Below are 18,768 nucleotides of genomic sequence, written 5' to 3' on the forward strand. Positions count from 1 at the left end.
ACTTAGCCACCCAAATTGCCAGTTGGTCAAGATCCTGCTGCAAGGATGCCACATGCTGGGTAGAACTGACTGGGCTGCAGAGTTTTGTGCCATCTGCAAACACTGATACATTACTCATAATACCCTCCCCTAAGTCATTAAGGAACAAGTTAAAACAAAAGTGGACCCAGTACAGAACCCTGAGGGAAAACCACTCTCTGTACCCGATCATCACCTGAAATCATCCATAGTGTAACACACTGGAAGGACACACAAAGTAAGAATGTTTTTATTCTGTTATACATTATAAGAATGTGGGTTAGGATACTGTACATTATTTCTTTATTTTGTCCAACACAAACAAGCAACCATCACTCCTATCCACGTACAATGCAATGTTATATAATATTATGCTGTATTATAATGTTTACTAGAAGTTGCTATGACAAAACAAAAAAAATTTTGATGCATGTGAATCGCGTCAGACACCTTTAAGTTAAGTTTTGGTATGATATAGAATGGCCAATTCTAAGCATTATTTATTTTTTAGAGTTTTTAAATTATTTGCCACCTTCTTTTGACTCTTCCTAGCTTTCAAATGAGGGGTCACTGACCCCGGCAGCCAAAAAACTATTATATGGGGTTTACCTTGACTTGGTATGGTGGCTTGGCTATGTTATAATCATAACTGTGTAAAGAAATTAGATGAGGCTTCAATTTTATTGTTATTGTTTCTTTATATTACTTATTTTTCTATTCAGGTCCTCTCCTATTTATATACCTGTCTCTCATTTGAACAATTCCTTGGTTGCTAAGGTCATTTGAACCCCAGCAACTAGATAACTGCTGAAATTCCATACTGGAGAGCTGCTGAATTAGAAACAAAATAAATAAAAAAACAGAAATAAAAAAAAAATGAAGACCGACTGCAAATTATCTCAGAATATTACTCTCTACATCCTACTAAAAGTTAATTCAAGGGTGAACATTCTCTTTAATGGGCAACTTTGACTTTTTTTGGTTTCCTTGGTGTTTGCCTAATGGAAATATTAGATATTAAAATGTAAAGCCATAATTATTACATCTTCTTAGTAGAGTCTATCAAACAGTTTTCAGACTGTTGGTCTGGTCACAACCTTGGTAATTGCCACCCACAACCCTTCTGCAATGTCACAGTCTTCTAAAAAGGACACAGGGTTTCTTACACCCTCCCATAGCCCTCCTATTGTGTACCTCCTATTGTGTTGTAACACCTGTTTGGCTGTTTAGGGGTTAATCCAGGCTAGTATATAGTAGAGCATGTGTTACATGCGATCCCCCTTTCCCAGGATGGGCCTCCGCTAAGTGGGAGATAGCCTATAGGAGCTAATTTGGAGATGAGGATGTTGTTGAACTACAACTCTCTGAGTCTGTATGGTGTAGAGGTAGTGAATAGGACTCCAGAAGGTTCTTTGCTGAATAACTGTAGAACGTTTATTGTCACAGACAAGGTTGAAGCAGGGTTATACTCACAATAGTTGAGGTAGTTAACACAGCGTTTAGTGGCAGTTGTTATAGGCAGAAGCAGAGTAGCACCACAATGGAGGCAGATGTGGAACAAGCAGAAATCCTAATTGCAAAAACTCGAATTTTTCGAATTGTCGCTGCGAGACACCGCACAAAGAAAACTGCATCAAAAATCGTAAACCTCTAAAGTCTTGTGGCAAAAGAAGGATCTTGAAGGAAAGGAAAGGGACCTCTGCCATTAACTTCTACATGAACGCGGCAATGTTAACCTGGTGAATTGTCGGATTTTGATTTTTAGCCATTTAGATGCATAGTAAATGTCGAAAAAGTTGCAGGTTTCTTCCCTGCGACTTTTAGCGCTAAAAATCCAAATCGAGAAAAAAAAATCTGATGGTTAGTAAATGGCCCCTAAGTCTGCTAAGAATAATGTAAACATTAATGGGGTTATGTAATAAAAAGTATTAAGTTTGTCCAGGAGCAGTAATTCATAGCAACCAATCAGCAGACAGCATTTACTGGTCACCTGTTCAAAAACAAACATCTTATTGGTTGCTATGAGTTACCGCACCTGGGCAAACTTAGTGCCTTTTATTACATATGGGTGTTAATAACCCCCCAAAAAACTCATGCAGCTTAGTTAACATTAATAATTTTATTATTTCAGAAAGAAAAAAGGAAACTGTTACAAAATTAGAATTATTTGCTTAAAATGGACTCTATGAGGGATGGCCTTTCCGTAATTCAAAACCTTCTGGATAACGGATCCCATACCTGTACATGCACTTGCACAGATACTGAATTACTAAAAAGTAAGGGGACCAGGGAATATGCATTGATCAATCACCTTTTTCACATGGATTAGCTGAACTCTAAAGAAATACTCAGTAATCAGCGATGGAGGAGAAATGTATAACATGATTCCTTTGGAGCTTGAGTGTCATTTTCGGGCGCCTGTTATTCTGTGATTTGCCCCGGCCTCTCGTTCCGGCTAAATACTGAGCAGCTGAGCTGAGCAGCTCAAGGTTCTCTTACAGATATAATGCAGGGAGTGTTCACAGTTACGGTCGTTCCAGGGTCCTTCCATAGTCTCGGTACAGCTCTCCTGATTTTTATCATTATTTGGCTCACCAACACCCCAGTTTCTGCACAAACAATTCAAATCCAATTAGTCCCACACACATACAATGCTGCAAACTGTAAAAACAAATAAAACATGAAACCCAAATATATATATTTTTTTTAATGAAAACATCTATACCTGTTATAAAAACAAGCTGTCAATCATATGTTACTTGCTCCGCCTCTATGCCTATGCACACTGGGGGTCATAGAGAAAATGTTTGTTTTGTGGATGATTTCCCCTAATTGCTTACATTTTGTACCGCTGTACCCGCCGAATTGCACATTTTTCACTTTGCGAATAGAATTTTGCAACTTGCTGAATCAGTTTAGCGAACATTTTTTCAGACGCATAGGGGCACATTTACTAAAATCTGATGTTTTTGTGGGCTTAAATCACGATATGGTAAAAATTCGTAGTAACCACGATCATTTCTGATGTTCTAAAATGTCACGAAAATGCTTTTATCGTTCGTACGAATTGTGTTCCGAAAGTCATGAAATTTTTGTGCCGAAAAGTTCATTAAGCCATGTAAACCTTTGATACCTTCAATGTCTGGCTTTGCAAGCCTTCCATAGGACTCAATGGGACTCGACAGATCAAACCTTGGGAAAAGATAGTCCTGAGGAAAGTTTAACCAAAGCTTTAAAGATTTCTGAAACGTTCGCAGTCGTTGTGCAAAATACAATTTGTTTGTGGTTTTTTTTAACGAAAACCACGAACAACTCGTGGAATTTTAACAAACTTTTCCCATACATTCCGAAATGCTCTATAAGTTAAACAAAAAGTTAGAAAAAATACGAAATTATCTTGAAAAAGGTTTAGTAAATGGGCCCCATAGTGTGCCCATAAATATTTGCAATTTGGGAATATACCAAATATACCATAAAGCTTTCTGTGAATAAAAGAATTACAATTTTGTTTGCACATTTAATACACTAATCTTGTCCAGCTTTATACATATAAACACGGGCAGGGCAAATATGTTCTTTGTGTGAATAATTCTGCACTGCACACAGTTTATAAATGAGCCCCACTGTCATTTCTCCTGGGAGGAACACAGAGGCCTGTGCCCCACCCAGTGAATACAATACTGCCAGGTTTAACAAAGATGTATTTGGGGCTGGGAGGAGTGTGGTACCCAGACATGTCCCCTCCCCCCACATATCCCCTAACTCAGGGGTGGCCAAGAAGTTGATCGCGGTCCACCAGTTGATCCCCTGTGGATTTCTGGGGAACCGCGTCTAAGCCTTGGGATACAGAAGTGCTGCGCTTTTATTGGGTATGTACGCACGTAGGGAGGAGTCAAAAGTAGATCGCTGGGGGAAATGTCTGGGCACCCCTGTGTGTATGAATGACGCAGGTTGGCATCAGGAAGATACAGAGGTTGCAGGCCACCTTGGGCTGCCACCATTGCCAGTGGCTAAACCCAAACAAGGGGGACGAGACTGATGGCATCGGGGGTCTGGCAGTGATGCTGGGGGTGGGCACAATGATGTGGGTGGGGTTAAGATGCCAGGCAGTTTTTTTTAATGTTTTTTCAGTTTCTTTTAACTGAACAGACAGTTTTGAACCAGACAGCCCTTTGCAAAACTGAGATGTCTGCTTTAAAACCAGATGGGTGCCAACCCTATCTCTGTCTATATTCTCCCATCCAACATTAGGCACTTGCATAGGGGAAAGAAATACATGATTCATCCTACATTTGCCTTTCAGAATATGTCGCTTAAAGGAAAACTACTGTATACCCCCAGAATGAATACTTAACCAACAGACAGTTTATATCATGTTAAGTGACCTATTAAAGAATCTCACCAAACTGGAATATATATATATATCAGTATTTATTGCCCTTTTGCATCCTTTCCCTTAAACCGCCATTTAGTGATGGGCTGTGTGCTCCCACAGAGATCAGCTGACAGGAAATAATGCAGCTCTAACTGTAACAGGAAGTAGTGTTGGAGCAAAAGGCAGAACTCTGCCCATTCATTGGCTGATGGGGCCTAGCATGTATGTGTGCCTTGGCTTGTTTGTGTGCACTGTGAATCCTATGATCCCAGGGGACGGCCCTTAATTCTTTAAATGGCAGTTTTCTATTTAGTATTACCCAATGGCACTTTTTTATGAAAATGGTTTATTTAGATGAAGCAGGGTTTTACATATGAACTGCTTTATGCAATATATTGTAATACTTACATTGTTTGGGGGTATAGTTTTCACTTTTATACTCATAATTATGAATAAGCTCAGGAGACAGAAAGTACTGCGTGCCGTTACCCCAATAGTGAGAAGGCCAAAGGCACTGCATCCCCACATGTCAATACACAAATACCTTGTACCCACCTAAAGGTCATTTGTGTCCCATCCAGCCATTTCCATACATTGCTAGATTCTCTTTTCAGCCCAATCCAGTGCCTTGAACCTCTCTCAGCGAGTCTATTCACATATTCCTAAAATAAAGAGGAAAACATTGGCTGAACGTTTTTTATGAACATTGAAAATCTGAGTAAACAGTGAAGGATTTGGGTGTAAGCATATACAACTGGTGGGGCTCGCAGAAACATGAGTTTGGGGTGTCAGACTGGGATGTCCTGGGTCCACCTTGGCTGCCACTTTAGGGCCCCCCAACCCAAACGCAAACTCCTCAACCCACAGGTGTGCCTCCTCCTCCCTACACCTCTCCGTGCCATGTTAGTTGCTGCGTTGCACAGTGCGTTGTGTTCTTGGGGGGTGAAGGTAGAGGGTCTTATTTGCTGGCAGGGATCAGGCCTGGATTGGTGGTTTTTTTTTCCTGTGTCCTGCTGGTCCAGTCCGACCCTGGGTTAATCTGGGACAAAACTGAGTGTAAACAGCTGTGACCTGGGACAATTGAAGGGGTGGCCTTACAAGACTTTATTACTTGAGACTCTATTAAGGCAAACGAGGTGAAGTCAAGTGGCACATCTGCACACTACAACCTTTAATGGTAACAGCTGCAGCTTTCATTTGCTCTGCTCATGGAACCAAAGGTACACGGGCCTCCTTACCATTTCTGTTGGGTCCCTGAGGATCAGAAGCATGGCCTTTAACCCAATGCAGGCATTTAGAGCTCTTTCCCACGTGGCAGTCTCTTTGGAGAAATAATAGCACGAGGCACCAATCCGATTCCAGCCACTTGGGCATGTATCACAAATGGACCCTGAGAAGCAAAGAAAAATAAATAGACTTATTTATACTGCCTGGGATTATTCAGGTTCCTCCAGATGCTTCCACAATTCCCCATACAATGAACATACCCTAAAGGTGGCCATACACGTAAAGATCCGCTCGCCTGGCGAGGTCGCCAAGCGAGTGGATCTTCTCCCGATATCCCCCTGTCATTTGGGCCAATGAGCTGCCAAATCGGTCTAAGGGACCGATATCGGTAGCTACAATTGGCCCATGTATGGCCACCATTATTGTAGTATACATAGAAGCACCCATATTTAATATTCATTCATAGTATAAATGGATGCTAAGCGGCAGAATTACTAAAAATCCGATTTATTTTGTTTTTAGAAACTCCTGAGAGTTTTTGTGTTGTAAAATTCCCAAAAAGTAAGTTGACCCTCCCCCACAAAAATCACAATTTTTTGCACATTAGCAGTGCAATTACTCTCTATAGCTTGGGTGTCAAAAACACATTTCAGTGTAAACGCAAAATTAATTTCTCCTCTTGTCTCAGATGTTCAAAGCAAAGCAAAATAATGGAATCATTAGTCAGTGCCCAAAGCCGTCTTTGGAGTGTTGGCACACAGGTACACAACTAGTAAAGGAACGAATTGATACTACACACAAATATAAATCAGAATATAAACCCGTGGGGCGGTACAGGGCCCACAAGACAGTGGATCAGGATTGGGAAATTCTACCAAATAAATATAACTTGAGTTATGAAAAGAAGTACTAAATTCAATGTATATGACACATTTTGAGGTCCGCTGAACCATTTGTTCCCATAAGTCTGCCATTTAGAAATGATATTAGGGCATTAGTGCATTTGAGAAATGAAAGGCACTGTTACCTTGGCCTTTTAGTTTTTTTAGTTCATCAGAAATGGAGGAATCTGAAATTGACAAGGGCAAAATGTTAGAAATAACAAACGACTTAGCACTTATCCCTAGAAAGATGGGATGACTTCTATACACAGGAGGCAAAATGATGAGCGAGATGATCCCAAGTTACATTTGCTATATCCCAGTAGGCCTGACCCAATGCCAGTCGATGTAACTTGCTAACCCTATAAAAGAGGCAGTGATTCAGGTAGCCACAGGATCCACATACCCAGCTCCACATAGACTGATATTTAATGCTACAGAACCTTAGGTAAGGGCTATTGGTACACTCCAGGCTGTTACTTGCTGAGTGCAGTGGTATAATCGCATTCTGTTAATTAGGCTAAAATGATGTTGTTCAATAAGGGAAGTAAGACACTTGTCTGTCATGTTCCTTTTACCCTATATCTCTAATCGCCAATTTATAGAGTTAGTGCTAGAGATGCCTGTAGGGTACTCAAATTTTAAAATTTTAGGAATGTGTGATCTGAGCTACCAGGCTAGAGCTGCAGCAGGAAGCTACCAAGGCCAAGCTAAAATGGCAGCTGCTATCTTAAACAAACTGAGGTAGTTTCTAAGGCTTTTTACTCAGGTATGGTAATGCTTTCTGCAGAATATTTATAGTGTTCCTATTATTAGAGTTTAAATGATTTTTTAGTAGACTTTAGGTATAGAGATCCAAATTACAGAAAGATCCCTTATCCAGAAAACCCCAGGTCCCGAGCATTCTGGATTACAGGTCCCATACCTGTTATACATTATCTTTATAAATAACAAATGTAATGATAGAAAATGTGTTATTACCTTGAGTTTTCAGCTTGCTTATTTCATTAGAAACTGAGGAATCTGAAATTAAAAATGCCGTAACTTTAGTAAAAACAGGAGATATTATGGAGCACAGGAACCTGTGGAAGTTTAGGGCAGTGAACGTCAGGGTGCAAAATGCAAATAAAATCAGATTGTGCCCATTTTTGCACTTTGCACTCTGCCTATATAGAAGATAAATAAGCCAGCAATATAATTCATTAAAAAATACAGCCCTGCTGTACAATATTTACCCATAATGTGTGTATCTGAGGCACAGAAAATATTGTTACCTTGGCTTTGCAGCTTGCTTATTTCAGAAGAAAGTGAAGAATCTGAAATTAAAAACAGCATAACTTTATAACCCTACTAAGGATGTACTGAATCAGGGTTGGACTGACCCATTGGAATAATGGGAAATATCCAGGTGGGCCAAAGCCCCGGTGCACCCCTCTCACTGGCATCCCAGCCGACCACTACAGTATTAATTGCACTCACTATAATACTAAGGGGCTCAATGACTGACAAGGTTGTGTCATTTGACCAATCACTTAGCAGCTCATTGAGTGGTAGGGTTATAGCGAGTGTGCAAACGATGGTAGCAGTGCAAATGGCAGCTTTGTATTGAAGGGCAAAATTAATGCTCAGAAGGATGGGCGAACACAACATCTGGGTGGGACCAGAGAGGACCTTACACTATGTGATCAAGAGCAATTGCAAGAGAAAGTTTTAATGTGTCCTGAGAAAAAGAAAGATTGCACTGAAGGGAAAAGGAAAAAATCTGGCACAAGAGACAATAAATTGATGCAGGTGTTAATCCTTCAAAGGATGTGCTAACGTTTCTGTGTGTCTGGTCCCCATTGCTCCGTATGCAAGCAAAATTCCAGTGTGGCTGGGCGGCATGCCACCCCTAAACTTCTGAGACCCTAGGCCTGGGCCTTAGACCCTAGGTAGTTGCTCTTCTTCACTGAAAACTACACCAGCCGGGGGTATTACTGTAGAAGCACTGCTTTGCCAACGTCCTCTGTCTCCCCGGGACCCCTAATGTGCTCATGTTCAGTAGAGGGAAATCCAAACTTAGAAATAAAAAGATGGACTTTTGTTCTACTTCCTATGTGCTCCTGTGAAATGCCACAATCATAACGTAGATTTGTGAAAAATGTTGCCGCAAAACTGTATGAGGCAAAAATGTTTGCTCATTACTATTCTCTATACAAATACAAATATTATGTTCCAGGCCAATGTTCCTTAATTTAATCAGTAACCTTCTGTGTAGCACTGGATTGAATGCTTTAGCAAAGTTGATCACATCCACTGCCATCCCAGAGTCTAGGTAGGTTCCTGCTCACCTACTCATAGAAGGCGACTAAATTAGTCTGGCAAGATCTGTTACACATAAAACCATGCTGGCACAAACTCATAGCATTGCAATTTGCAATATTTTCAAGTATCTTATCCCCTATTAACCCTTTCAACAGTTTTCCTGCCACTAATTTCAGACTGAAAGCTCCATAGTTTTCAGTCTGAGAAGGGATCTCTTTCTGAATAGTGGCACCTTAAAGAATCATGAAAAATTAAGTAAAGAGGTTTGGCAATCACAGAGGCGGGCTCTTTTGGTACCCTGTGATAAATACCACCTATACCTGGATCTTTGTATGATTTCTATGCCCCTTGGTATTGATACACTGGGTATTATATTAATCGTTACATATTTATGATTAGCTTTAGTGTGCATGTCACAATTCTGGCTCTGCTCAACAATTTTTCTCCTAATACAGGTATTGGATCCATCTGTTTATCTAGAAATCTAATTTATGGGAAGGTCATCTCCCATAGGCTCCATTTTAATCAAATAATTCCCATTTTTAAAGATGATTTCCAATTTCTCTGTAATAATAAAACAGTACCTGTACTTGATCCCAACTAAGATATAATTACCCCTTATTGGGGGCAGAACAGTCCTATTGGGTTTATTTAATGGTTAAATGATTCCCTTTTCTCTGTAATAATAAAACAGTACCTGTACTTGATCCCAACTAAGATATAATTACCCCTTATTGGGGGCAGAACAGCCCTATTGGGTTTATTTAATGGTTAAATGATTCCCTTTTCTCTGTAATAATAAAACAGTACCTGTACTTGATCCCAACTAAGATATAATTACCCCTTATTGGGGGCAGAACAGCCCTATTGGGTTTATTTAATGGTTAAATGATTCCCTTTTCTCTGTAATAATAAAACAGTACCTGTACTTGATCCCAACTAAGATATAATTACCCCTTATTGGGGGCAGAACAGCCCTATTGGGTTTATTTAATGGTTAAATGATTCCCTTTTCTCTGTAATAATAAAACAGTACCTGTACTTGATTCCAGCTAAGATATAATTAATCCTTATTGGAGGCAAAACAATCCTATTACTAGTGTTTAAATGATTTTTTAGTAGACTTTAGGTATAGAGATCCAAATTACAGAAAGATCCCTTATCCAGAAAACCCCAGGTCCCGAGCATTCTGGATTACAGGTCCCATACCTGTTATACATTATCTTTATAAATAACAAATGTAATTATAGAAAATGTGTTATTACCTTGAGTTTTCAGCTTGCTTATTTCATTAGAAACTGAGGAATCTGAAATTAAAAATGCTGTAACTTTAGTAAAAACAGGAGATATTATAAAGCACAGGAACCTGTGGAAGTTTAGGGCAGTGAATGTCAGGGTGCAAAATGCAAAAAAAAAATCAGATTGTGCTGGCTTATTTATCTTCTGCCTGTATAGAAGATAAATAAGCCAGCAATATAATTCATTAAAAAATACAGCCCTGTTGTACAATATTTACCCATAATGTGTGTATCTGAGGCACAGAAAATATTATTACCTTGGCTTTGCAGCTTGCTTATTTCAGAAGAAAGTGAAGAATCTGAAATTAAAAACAGCATAACTTTATAACCCTACTAAGGATGTACTGAATCAGGGTTGGACTGACCCATTGGAATAATGGGAAATATCCAGGTGGGCCCAAGCCCCGGTGAACCCAGCAGACCAGCAGACCACTACGGTATTAATTGCACTCACTACAATACTAAGGGGCTCAATGACTGAGTGATGGTAGCAGTGCAAATGGCAGCTTTGTATTGAAGGGGAAAGTGAATGCTCAGAAGGATGGGCGAATACAACATCTGGGTGGGACCAGAGAGGACCTTACACTATGTGATCAAGAGCAATTGCAAGAGAGAGTTTTAGTGTGTCCTGAGAAAAAGAAAGATTGCACTGAAGGGAAAAGGAAAAAATCTGGCACAAGAGAAATGGCAATACATGGAAAAAGAAGAAAGCAAAAATATTTAAAGAGAGAATACAAAGGGGAGACCACGATTGGTGATTGGGAGAGAGGTACATTAAAAAAAATTGTGGTTGAGAGAAACATGGGTATTAGAGAAAGTAAAGGAGAAAGAATAAAGGAGATGAAATCTAGAAATCTAGGCAATTTTATCCAGATATTGCTGAGGTAGGCCATTAAACAGATCCCTTTCATGGGCCAATAAACTGTTTATACTCCCTGTGTATTGCCAGATTAATTAGTGTGTATATCACTCTGATGAACAATATTCACTCATAATAATTTCTCTTTATGAAGAACAGATTTAATAACAGTGTATCATTTGTGTATGTGAGACAAATAAAGTGTTGTTACCTTGGCTTTGCAGCTTGCTGATTTCAGAAGAAACTGTGGAATCTGGAAAACAACATAAAAAAGGAGATATTTAAGGCTCCCCACTCAGAAAGGTCTCCTATACCCTTACTCGGGATGTACCAAATTGGGGTCTACTGGTCCATCAGGATAATGGGAAATAACCAGGTGGTCCCCAGCCCTCTATGACTGGGTAGGGGGGAAATCAGCATAGTTTTTACTTGCTTGTACCCATTGCCCGCCCCCCCAAAATATAGATCTGTCACTTGTATTCACTATAATACTGTCACATAGATCAGCGGCTTAATGACTGGCAGGGTTGCCCCACTTGACCAATCACGTAGCAGCTCAGTTATGTGGTATAATTATAGCCATGTTAGCAGTGCAAGCGTCGGCTCTGTATTAAAGGGGAAATGATGAGAGGGGCAGGAAACATAACTGGGTGGCACCAGAGAGAGAATGTTACACTATGGGATTAAGAGAAAATAAATGCAAAACTTAATCTACTCGGAGAAAAAAAGAAATATTACAGTGAAGAGAAAAGGCACAAGAGAAATGGCAAAGAGTAAAACAAGTAGAGAAAGCAAAAAATGAGTATAATAAAAGGGTAAGGGAGGACCCCATTTTTGGGGTTGGGAGAGAAGGGAAAATTAAAGACCTTTTAGGCTTAGAAAGTGGGGACATAAAATAATTAAATGGGGAGAAAAGAAAATAAAGGAGGAGAAAATGGGGCACTGGAAATGAAACCGGGAGCAAAAGTAATGTTTTTGCAAGAGTAGAATATAATAGGGTTACAAAAAAAATTGAAAAAAATGTCAGTGATTGGGAACCACCTGCCTGCAAGTCCAAAACAAAATATCAAAAATGTTAAAACAGCACCTCCCAGTGGACCAGTTCAGTACTCCATGACTACCCCTGCAATTATAGCTAGGTGCCTGAAACTTCATGTTTATTTCTACAAATCAAACCGGGCGCAGAATAGAAAATATACACTACTACCTATTATAGGCAGAAAAAATGGCTTATATTGCCCATAAACAAATCAACCAACCAACCAACCAACCCCCCTGTGGAGACCTCAGTAAAGATTTCCAGCATTAACTGACTTTTGCAGTGGATTGAAGTGCCAGAAGGCAATGGGTTAACTGGGGACATGCTGCAGGTCACATACACAGGCCTGCTTGAACAATGGGAGGCAGTACTAATGCCCCACCCTGGGCAGTTGAAGTGCATGTCCAGCCAATGGCTACAGAGGAGCTGGGGCAGTTAGTTGGCACTGAGTGTTGGGCATAGTGGCTGCGGTGCTACGTCTGACCGGATTACTGGCTACTGGATCAGGGAAGGTCCAAGCAACTGACCCCAGCAGAACCACTGAGGATCTAAATTGCCTGCAGAGTGGATCACTGCTGGAATTGGGGAGCTGCTACAACCTTGGAGGAAGATGTACCAGGACTGCTTGCTCTGCTGGCCAGGAAGTACTGGGTTGTATTGTGGGGGGCAGGTTTAACCCCTGTGTTGCTGGACATTCTGTGACTAATCTTTAAGTGTGGGACATTTCATCCATTGTTGGAAAGCTATTGGCTGCCTACCTGTGGAGTTTTTGCTGTCTTGTTATGCATTATACTGTTTAATTAAACCAGTAAAACCAAATATTGGAGTTCTGTGGCTTTGCCATATCCTGGCATCACACCCCCCACCTAGTTTCCACCCAACCAAATTAGGGAAGAAATTCCAGATAATAAGATGAAATGTTATTGTTAGTATAGCCATTGGCTGTACCCCTCACAGGGTTTGTAACCATGGGCCCCTCTGCCAAAACCCCCCGCCCCTTCTCCAACCACATAATTTAGACTTCCAAAAGGCGCCCCATTCTCCCCTTCCTGTACATAATGCTCTGCATTTCATAGAGAGCTGAGTGTTGCCAAATCTGTCCCATTTTGCCATTATTTACCTGTCTACTTTTTTTGCCCTGGCTTTTTTTCCGTGCAATACAGATTGGCATCTATCAGTTTTTTTTTCTTTTTGTCACAACTTTTTCAGTGCAGACTTATTCTTCCCCATGAAATACAGTGGGGTCTATGGGCCTTTTATTTTTAATGAAAATTTCCATGGTGACATTTTGCAGTGATTTTTTGAAAATTGGAATGTGTAATTGTTCCAGAAAGTCCATATCTGGGGAAAAGTTTCACTCACCACTAATCACCATGTTTGGCCATGTCAGTTACTGTCTGAGGTTCCACCGTGTTAGCCGCTATCTAGGCACATATGCACTGATATGGGGGCACCTTTTGTGAGTCCACATAATGGGGTGCAATTTTCTAAGGTAGTTGGGACAGATAGTTCCATAGGGGCACATTTACTAACCCACGAACGGGCTGAATGCGTCCGATTGCGTTTTTTTCGTAATGATCGGTAATTTTGCGTTTTTTCCGGCGTCTTTACGATTTTTGCGTCTTTACGAAAGTTGCGCAAAGTCGCGATTTTTTCGTAGCGTTAAAACTTGCGCGAAACGTCGCGCCTTTTAAGTTTTAACGCTACGAAAAAGGCGTGACTTTGCGCGCAAGTGTTAACGCTACGAAAAAATCGCGACTGCGCAACTTTCGTAAAGACGCCGAAAAACTCGCGTTTTTACGCAAAAATCGTAAAGACGCCGAAAAACTCGCGTTTTTACGCAAAAATCGCAACGACGCCGAAAAAATTGCAAAAAATACGAAAAAGTCGCGAAATGTTCGTTTCCAATCGGAATTTTTCCAATTTGGATTCGAAATCGTGTCTTAGTAAATCAGTCCCATAGTGTTTGACTGTCTATGCTACTTAATTCAAATACGCAAAAATCGCAAAGACGCCAAAAAAAATCGCAAAAAATACGAAAAAGTCGCAAAATGTTCGTTTCCAATCGGAATTTTTCCAATTCGGTTTCGAAATCGTGTCTTAGTAAATCAGCCCCATAGTGTTTGACTGTCTATGCTAGTTAATTCAAATAGTAAATTATATGTATATTTATATTGTTATTGTTTTTTATTTTTGTTTTATATCTTTCTGCCTTGCCCTTATACAACTCACAGTATATGAACACCAGGCTTGTGAGGATTATCAGGAAAATGAACACAAGTATCAGCAGGATCACCAGAACCACCAGGAGCCTCCTCTGTGCCCACAAATCTGAAATATAGAGATATATGGGATCAGCAATCATTTAGGTAGAGATTTTGGGCACTTTACCTCTCAAACGCAGTATCATTACACCTGGCAATGAGGATCATGAGAAAAGGCCGAGCGATTTTACGTGACTCTTGTGTGTTTTCTGCTGAGAATCATTGTGTGTCATAGGCCTTTTGAATTAAATATATATTTATGGCCCCCCACCTGTCTGGCTGCTTTGATGTCTTAAATTTGTGTAAGCATTAAATGGTATCAGTACTGAGATTAACTGCCCCCCTGCATGGTTCTCACCTCAGATTCAGGCTGTAATCCCTCTGTATTGTTTAAAAATGTAATCCCCTGTACTGTTCACACCTATTAATCTCTGTATTGTTCACCCCCTGCAGTGTTCACACCTCAGGCTCAGGCTGTAATCACCCACATTGTTCCCCTGTTCACGCCCCTTGTATGTACTGCCTGGACTATGCTGCCTGTGTGTAAGAAGCATAAGGTAGGCAGAGTATGGCACATAGGCAGCATAGGGCAGGGAGGGTATGGCACACACAGACAGGGTAGGGCAGGCAGAGTATGGCACACACAGGCAGCATAGGACAGGCAAAGTATGGCACACACAGGCAGCATAGGTCAGGGAGGATATTACACACAGGCAGGGTAGGGCAGGCAGAGTATGGCACACACAGGCAGCATAGGACAGACAGAGTATGGCACACACAGGCAGGGTAGGGCAGGCAGGCAGGGTAGGGCAGGCAGAGTATGTCACACACAGGCAGCATAGGGCTGGCAGAGCTTCGCACACACAGGCAGAGTAGGGCTGAGTATGGCACACACAGGCAGCATAGGACAGACAGAATATGGCACACACTGGCAGCATAGGGCAGGTAGAGTGCTGACTGTATGTGCCATACTCTGCTTGCCCTATACTGCCTGTGGGAGGTGAACCTGGCAGAAATAGCCATTAAATGGTCCCTAAGGTGTATAATTATGTGCTGGGGGTTGCTGTGCTATCCACAGGGGAAGAGGAGGCAAATGGATTTAAGGGTACGTCTTAATATGACATAATGTAATTCTTTCACATATGAATGATGGTTGATATCCCTGCAGTGAGGATGAAGCATTTGGGTTTTTGCTACACTACCACCATTGTGATAAAATGGGTGTGGTTTGAAGTGGGTGTGGCTTAAAGGGGGGAGTGGTCAAAACTGGCTTCCATTATCGGCCCTCCACCATGTATGCAAGAGAAATTCCGGCCCTCAGCACCGCAGAAGTTGGACAGCACTGATTTATGCCAATTAAAGGACAAGTAACATGTGGGAAGGGGTTTGGGGTTAATCCTACACCAGCCCATGGAACTTTCTAGTGTAACATTTCTTAACCATCATATCTGTATATCCCAGTCATCCCTAGATAGACTTAGGCTGGCCGTACATTTTAGACTGAGGTCACCAAATGAGTGAATCTTGGGTGGATTTGGCCAGCCCTGCACTAGGCCAAATTAGGACAATCCAATTGTTGGGCCAGGAGCCAAAAATTAGCCCATACAGCAGGATCTACAGAAACCTATTGGATAAGGACTTCATCAACGTGATCATGTAGACCTTATTATTATATGTGCCAAGAATAGAGGGATCAAACATTTAGATTTCAATAAATATTTCTTCTTTCGTATATTATATGTTACATTCTGTTTGTTAGAAAGGCCCCATCTTCCCAACACAGACACGTTACATATAAACTTATCCGAGTTATCCGCAAATACCCATTGTACACAGGACACCCCCAATAGACAGCAACATTAAACAAATAAAAGCATGGAAGCTATGATCCATTGCAGTGATTCTCCCCTTGTCTGCTCCCTCTCTGTTTATTATGGGTTGTAATGTCAAATAGGCAGAACCAGGCCAGCAAGGGCTTAATATGGAATTAGGTGAGTATCAGAAAGGGGTGAATGGGGGGAGGTGGAAAGAGCGGAAAAGGGGAGAATACATAGCAAAGTATTGCAGGTGTTTTTTGACTTTACATCCCCTTTACTAACCCTGTTGTGTATCAGGGACTATCCTGTGTATATGGCTATAGCAATAAGTTGCCTTTCATAGTTGGAGAGCAAATGGATTAAGATGCTGCGTGTGTTACAGTAAAAATTATACGTTTTGATGAATGGTTGTCTTTTTCAGGTATCTCCATCGTCATTGCAGCTTTAATGGTTTCCAAATTTCCATATGTATCATCAGTAACAATATGGGGTTGGAATATTCCTGGGAAATCAAAATAAGACAAAGTTAACAGAGCATTATTATACATACCCAGCACAATAACAATATTTGTCACTCAACATAGCAGAGGCCTGTAATGTGTATTGTGTGTAACCATCAATTACATGCACTTTGCCTGATTATGTATTAACGTGGGCCAGTTCTAGACAATGGGAAGAATAGGGGCTAACTGGAAGGATCATATATGCTTTACTGGTTACCTTTTTTTTCTAACCCAGCAAGAGGGCTTAGTATGCACTCTTTGAACAAATCAAAAGGGTTAAAGAGACCGCCTCATACTTATACACAGACCAAAGGGATTCTGGGAGCTAATTCCATAAGGCTCCTAAAAAAATCCCATTTACATGGGTTTATCCTATAGGCTAAAGCTCACCCACTGGGGTTTTAAAGCAGAAGCCGGGATAATAGCTGATCAGATTCCCAACTACAGACAGGTTTTACCCTTCTTGGGGCTCATCAGTGTCGTGCAGGGTTTTCTGATCACTACACTGATAAACCCCAAGAAGGGTGAAACCAGTTCTGTTTCTAAACGCAAGCAAAATGGCTAAATCCAATGGCTCCAATGCCTTGGTGCTCTACCTGTGCCTGCAGTGCCAGTGGTGGGTTACCGAATATTGGTTACACTAAAGCAGGTGGCAAAAGATTTTGGGGTGCTCATGACATCAGACAAAAATAGGGGTCTGACAAACAGCCTTAGCTACTACAAGACTTAAAAAGATCAGTATAATGTTTGTTATGGAGGTCTAAGGCAATGGCCTGGGTGGTTTAAGCATTGCTGGGTAAACTCAGGCGTGCCTCAAGAGTGATTGCAATGTATTCTTTTGCTGTAATTTAGGGGCTCACAAGCATTACGTCAGGCTACTTAAGGAGGTAAAGCTAGGAGGTGTGCAGGAGCATCAATTAACAAGAAATTTCGAAGGGAATGAGGTGACTACCAAGGAAATGTACAGATCCAGCCAAGTACCCTTACCATGTTGTTGTGTTTCACCACCTGGTGGCACATAGTCTATGGCGTTTTCCTATTGTGTTTTGCTGGCTTTGCTCTCTAGGCAGGATTTAACACTCAAAAGTTGATATCAAAGGGGTGGCTGGCCTTCAAGTTTACTTTTAATATGTTGTAGAATGGCCACAACTTTTTAATTGGTCTTCATTTTTAATCATTTATAGATTTTAAATTTATTTGCCTTCTTCTGACTTTTTCAAGCTTCCAAATGGGGGGGGGGGTCACTGACCCCAGCAGCCCATAAACTATTGCTTGGTGAGGCTATGATTTTATTGTTATTGTTACTTTGTATTACTTATTTTTTTTTGTTCGTGTCCTCTCCTATAAATATATCAGTCTCTCACTCAAAAATAATACAAACATAGATGGGCTTATGCAATAAAGGATACTACGTTTCTATAGAACAGTGTTTAGACACGATGCATCGATCCCCTGAGGCTAACCCCAAGCCTAGTAGTACGATATTCAAAATGATGAGGAGAGCACCAAAGGCAGCTTACCTGCTTCAAAGCTTTATTGCTGACTACAAACACCCTGTCTCGGACTCCATCCCAGTCCCTTGTTATACCCCTTACCTCTGTCCATCTTGTGCCAATGGATGGGAAAGTCTCTCTGCCCAGCTGAGTGGTTCCTTCTCAGTGGGGTTCTGGCTCCTCCCTGCCAGATACAGTAGGTCCCTGGGGCTCCGCTTCTGCTTTCTTTTAGTATTTCTTTTACTTTTTTTTAACTTCCTCTTAACTTTGATTAAAAAAAAAACCACCATGATAAGATACGGTCAAGTGGTTGCGTGAGTTTATGTGTCTATCTAATCTTCATATTCTAGATGAGCCATTACCAGCGCTTTGTGAAAAAGAAGTATGTTCCCTCCCATGAATCAATGCCCCTCTCAATACATGATGCTCAGAGCTGTTGGTTTTCCCCCGGTCTCCCGTCCCACAGCATTCTCCCGATTTTTCCAGTCTCCTGAAGTCCTGCTGTGAATTCTGGGAGCGTATGTAGAATTTTTCGGCTTCAGCTTGGACCTTTCTCATGAGCATGTTGTCACTTCTGGTATCCTTCCTGGCACTTACAGCTGCTGCCTGGCATTGCTTGCTACAGTCAAGTCAAGGACTCCAAGGCCCTCCTTCTCCATCAGGGACATGTCTAACTTAATCCTAATTAGG

General features: G+C 41.1%; 1 protein-coding gene across 1 annotated transcript; it reads right to left on the reverse strand.

Annotated features, from left to right (window-relative positions):
- Positions 1–2,124: 2,124 nt before the first annotated feature.
- LOC116409797 (CD209 antigen-like protein C) lies at positions 2,125–16,805 on the reverse strand. Its single transcript, XM_031899340.1, has 11 exons — positions 16,477–16,805; positions 14,234–14,332; positions 11,174–11,215; positions 10,361–10,402; positions 10,071–10,112; positions 7,776–7,817; positions 7,483–7,524; positions 6,648–6,689; positions 5,632–5,783; positions 4,949–5,055; positions 2,125–2,627 (listed from the first exon to the last, which is right to left on the reverse strand). Exons 1-11 carry the CDS (start codon positions 16,628–16,630, stop codon positions 2,474–2,476), a joined length of 918 nt encoding a protein of 305 aa, XP_031755200.1. The 5' UTR covers positions 16,631–16,805; the 3' UTR covers positions 2,125–2,473.
- Between the last annotated feature and the right edge of the window lie 1,963 nt (positions 16,806–18,768).

Source organism: Xenopus tropicalis, chromosome 3 (genome assembly GCF_000004195.4).
Source record: "Xenopus tropicalis strain Nigerian chromosome 3, UCB_Xtro_10.0, whole genome shotgun sequence".
Taxonomy (NCBI): domain Eukaryota; kingdom Metazoa; phylum Chordata; class Amphibia; order Anura; family Pipidae; genus Xenopus; species Xenopus tropicalis.

What these genes read in the sequence shown, in the direction of transcription:
- LOC116409797 (XM_031899340.1), bottom strand. Translation starts at nt 16,630, where the DNA reads ATGTATAATAATGCTCTGTTAACTTTGTCTTATTTTGATTTCCCAGGA. An exon ending in AAGCCTGGTGTTCATATACT is followed by an intron (nt 11,216 to 14,233) that starts GTGAGTTGTATA and finishes GTTGTTTTCCAG; the next exon opens with ATTCCACAGTTTCTTCTGAA. An exon ending in GGGACACAAATGACCTTTAG is followed by an intron (nt 2,628 to 4,948) that starts GTGGGTACAAGG and finishes TTGTTTGTGCAG; the next exon opens with AAACTGGGGTGTTGGTGAGC.